Source organism: Priapulus caudatus, unplaced genomic scaffold, assembly GCF_000485595.1.
Source record: "Priapulus caudatus unplaced genomic scaffold, Priapulus_caudatus-5.0.1 Scaffold5960, whole genome shotgun sequence".
In the NCBI taxonomy this organism is placed as follows: domain Eukaryota; kingdom Metazoa; phylum Priapulida; class Priapulimorpha; order Priapulimorphida; family Priapulidae; genus Priapulus; species Priapulus caudatus.
Genome location: NW_014583021.1, coordinates 2,589 through 6,277, shown reverse-complemented (window position 1 = coordinate 6,277; position 3,689 = coordinate 2,589). Strand labels below are relative to the sequence as shown.

At 44.8% G+C, this 3,689-nt stretch overlaps 1 protein-coding gene across 1 annotated transcript in view; it reads left to right on the top strand.

The window, feature by feature from the left end:
- Window positions 1–299: 299 nt before the first annotated feature.
- LOC106820035 (mannosyl-oligosaccharide 1,2-alpha-mannosidase IB-like) overlaps window positions 300–3,689 on the top strand; it is a gene marked incomplete at its 3' end in the record, with an annotated part of 5,785 nt that continues 2,395 nt past the window's right edge. Inside the window, 4 exon segments of the mRNA XM_014824592.1 lie at window positions 300–365; window positions 367–404; window positions 3,055–3,178; window positions 3,516–3,609. Coding sequence (XP_014680078.1) covers window positions 300–365; window positions 367–404; window positions 3,055–3,178; window positions 3,516–3,609 — 322 coding nt within the window.

Sequence of the window (3,689 nt, the reverse complement as noted above, 5' to 3'; positions counted from 1 at the left end):
ATGCATGCACACACATACAACACACTCACGCATGCATGCACACACACACATACATACACACTCACGCATGCATGAACGCATGCACACATACATACACACTCACGCACGTACACACACTCATGCATGTATGCACGGATGCACACAAGCATACATACACACTCACGCATGCATGCACACACACACACATACATACACACTCACGCACGCATGCATGCACGCACACACACATACATGCACACACACACACGCACGCACGCACGCACACACACACATTCATGTTTCTTTTCTTCATGTTTCAGATGTTCAAACAGAAGGCTATTGAGATTGCCGACCGACTGTTGCCACGGGCAATTTTTCCAACTCTCTCCCTCTGGCATCCCCTATGCGATGATCAACCTGAAAACGTAAGCGCCAGTCTACACACCGCTGCGTGGTTTTTTTTGTATTCACTCCACTCTTCCCATATCTTTCTCAATTTGATTCATCTCTCTCTCTCCCTTCTCTCTCTCTCTCTTCTCTCTCTCTCTCTCTCTCTCTCTTTTCTCCTCTCTCTCTCCTCTTCTCTCTCTTTCCTCTCTCTCTCTCTCTCTCTTCTCTCTTCTCTCTCCTCTCTCTGTCTTCTCTCTCTCTCTCCTCTCTCTCTCTCTCTTCTTCTCTCTCTCTCTCTCTCTCTCTTTCCTTCTCTTCTCTCTCTCCTCTCTCTTCTCTTCTCTCTCCTCATCCTGCTTAGTTCTTCCTCCTCGTCTCTCTCTCTCTTTGTCTCTCTTTTTTTTATTTCTCTCTCTCTCCTCTCTTTCTCCCTCTCTCTCTATCTCTCTCTCTTCTCATCTCTCTCTCTCTCTCATCTCTCTCTCTCTCTTCTCTTTCTCTCTCTCTCTTTCTCTCTCTCTCCTCTCTCTCCTCTCTCTCTCTCTCTCTCTCTCTTCTCTCTCTCTCTCCCGCTCTCTCTCTCTCTCTCTCTCTCTCTACTCTCTTCTCTGTCTCTCTCTCTCTCTCTCATCTTCTCCTCTATATAAATCTCCTCTATTCCTCTCCCTCTCCTACTTCCTTTGCACCCCCCACCCCGCGCTCTCCTCTCTCCTTAACTTTCTAGCACGTGCTAACACATCTGTTAAACTGACTCGATCGCAGATTTACCCACGAGGCTCGTACGTCTGTGGAGGTTTCCTCATGAATCATTGCGTTCTCTGTGTTCGTTGTTCTTTCACATAAACGCTACCCATTACTCGCGCCACTAGACACATCCTGAAAATACTCGACCCGATAAAACTGGCCTTGAACTAGTTTGAAGATAACGTAAACTTGCTGGCAACTATGCGACGTTACGTTCGGCCCCTAAATGCGCCGATGACGGATGACAGTTCGTTTAAGTTTATGTAAGTGCGGCAAGAGTTGACGGAGAGAGAGGGAGAGAGAGAGAGAGAGAGAGAGAGGAGAGAGAGGGAGAGAGAAGGGAGAGACTGAGACGAGAGATGAGAGGAGATGAGATGAGAGGAGAGAGAGAGAAAGAAAGAGAGAGCGCGACGAGATGAGAGAGAACAGACACGAGACGAGAGAGAGAGAGAGAGGAGAGAGAGAAGAGAAGAGAGAAAAGAGAGAGAAGGAGAGAGGAGCGAATGAGAGACCGAGAGAGACAGACAGACGAGAGGAGATGAGAGAGAAGAGAGATGAGAGGAGCCTGAGAGGACTGAGAGACTGAGAGGAACTGAGAGACGAGGAGAGAGAGATGGAATAGATAGATAGATAGATAGAGAGATAGATTAGATAGATAGATAGATAGCATAGATAGATAGGATAGCATAGCATAGATAGATAGATAGATAGAGATGATAGATAGATAATAGATAGATAGATAGTAGATAATAACCGATAATAGATAGATAGATAGCATAGTAGATAGATAGATAGATAAGATAGATAGATAGTATAGATAGATAGATAGATATAATACATAGGATAGAGTAGATAGATAGATAGATAAGATAGCATAGATAGATAGATAAGCATAATATTAGATAAATATACATAGATTAGATATGCATAGAATAGATTAGATTAGATAGATAGAATAGATAGCATTAGATAGATAGACTAGATAGATCCAGATAGATAGATAAGATAGATTAGATAGATAGATAGAATAGTTCAGATAGATAGAATAGATAGATAATAGATAATAGATAGATAGATAGATAGAATAGCATAGATAGATAGATAGATAGATAGATAGATAGATAGATAGATAGAGAGATAGATGTAGATAGACCGATAGAAGTAGATAGTATGGATGGATGATGGATGGATTGGCCATGGATGCGATGGATGCGATGGATGGATGGTATGGATGGATGGATGGATGCATGGATGGATGGATCGATGGATGGATGATAGGATGGATGGATGCGATGGATGGATGGAATGGATGGATGGATGCGATGGATGGATATGGATGGGATGATGGATGGATGCGATGGATGGAGCGATGGATGCGATGGCATGGTATGCGAATGTATGGATGGATGAATGGATGGATGGCATGGATGGATGGATGGACTGGATGGATGGATGGCATGGATGGATGGATGAGCATGGATGGATGGATGGATGGATGGCATGGATGGATGGATGGAGATGGATAGATGGATAGATGGATAGATAGATGCATAGATGGAGATAGAGAGGTAACTAACTAGCAGTATATTGATAGCACGTTGGTTTAACTCTTTCCCTCGCCTCGCCTCACCGCATGCGTGCTCTGTGAGAGAGGTCTCGATCACATAATCCTAACATGGACATCCATCTCCTATCTTCACGGCTAAGATTCATCCCAAATCTAATATCCGAGTCAAATCTATTGCAATCCAATCAAAATCAATCCAATCCAATTAAATCGAAGTCCAATCCCAACCCAATCGAACAAAAACCAAATCCAATCAAATAAATCCAATCAGGAATAAAAAAAATTGCACACCGTGTCGTCATCGTCATTGCTGCTGTAATGGCTACGCTTCTTCTCGTTGCCATGGTAATGACAACTCCTCTTCTCGTTGCTAGGGGGACGGGCCGGAACTGGGGCTGGGCTTCCGGCGGTTCCTCTATACTGGCGGAATTCGGAACTCTACACCTGGAGTTTGCCCACCTGACGCAGGTGACCGGCGATCGCAAATACCTGGACAAGGTAAATCTTCCGTACCAAAAAAAATTTGCCGGTTCACAGCGGTGCCCCCTGGTGGGCCCTCCGACGGCAGCGTTGATAGATCTGCGCACCGTTTTGTTGCTCTCTTATTGGTTTCGTCATCGCCTCGTAAGTGTTTTTTGCACGTTCGCTGTTCGTTTCGCGAACGCTCGTTCGTTTTGAGGGGCCCACTTTTGATATCGCGTTTCAGACCGGCGATTCTTCTCTTTGTATTTTTTTTTCATCTTATAGATTTGGGAGGACGCACTTTTGATATCGCGTCAGTGCATAACTCGTGTGACCCATGTTTTTTTCTCTGTGTTTTTTTTTTTGCGCCTAGGTGCTGAAAATCCGAGACTTCCTTCGCGAAGCACCGAAGCCGAACGGAATGTATCCTAACTACATCAACCCGAAGACTGGGAAGTGGGGCATGCGTAAGTATCTAGGGAAAGAGAGAGGGAAGGAAGGAAGGGAGGGAGAGAGAGAGAGAGAGAGAGAGAGAGAGAGAGAGAGA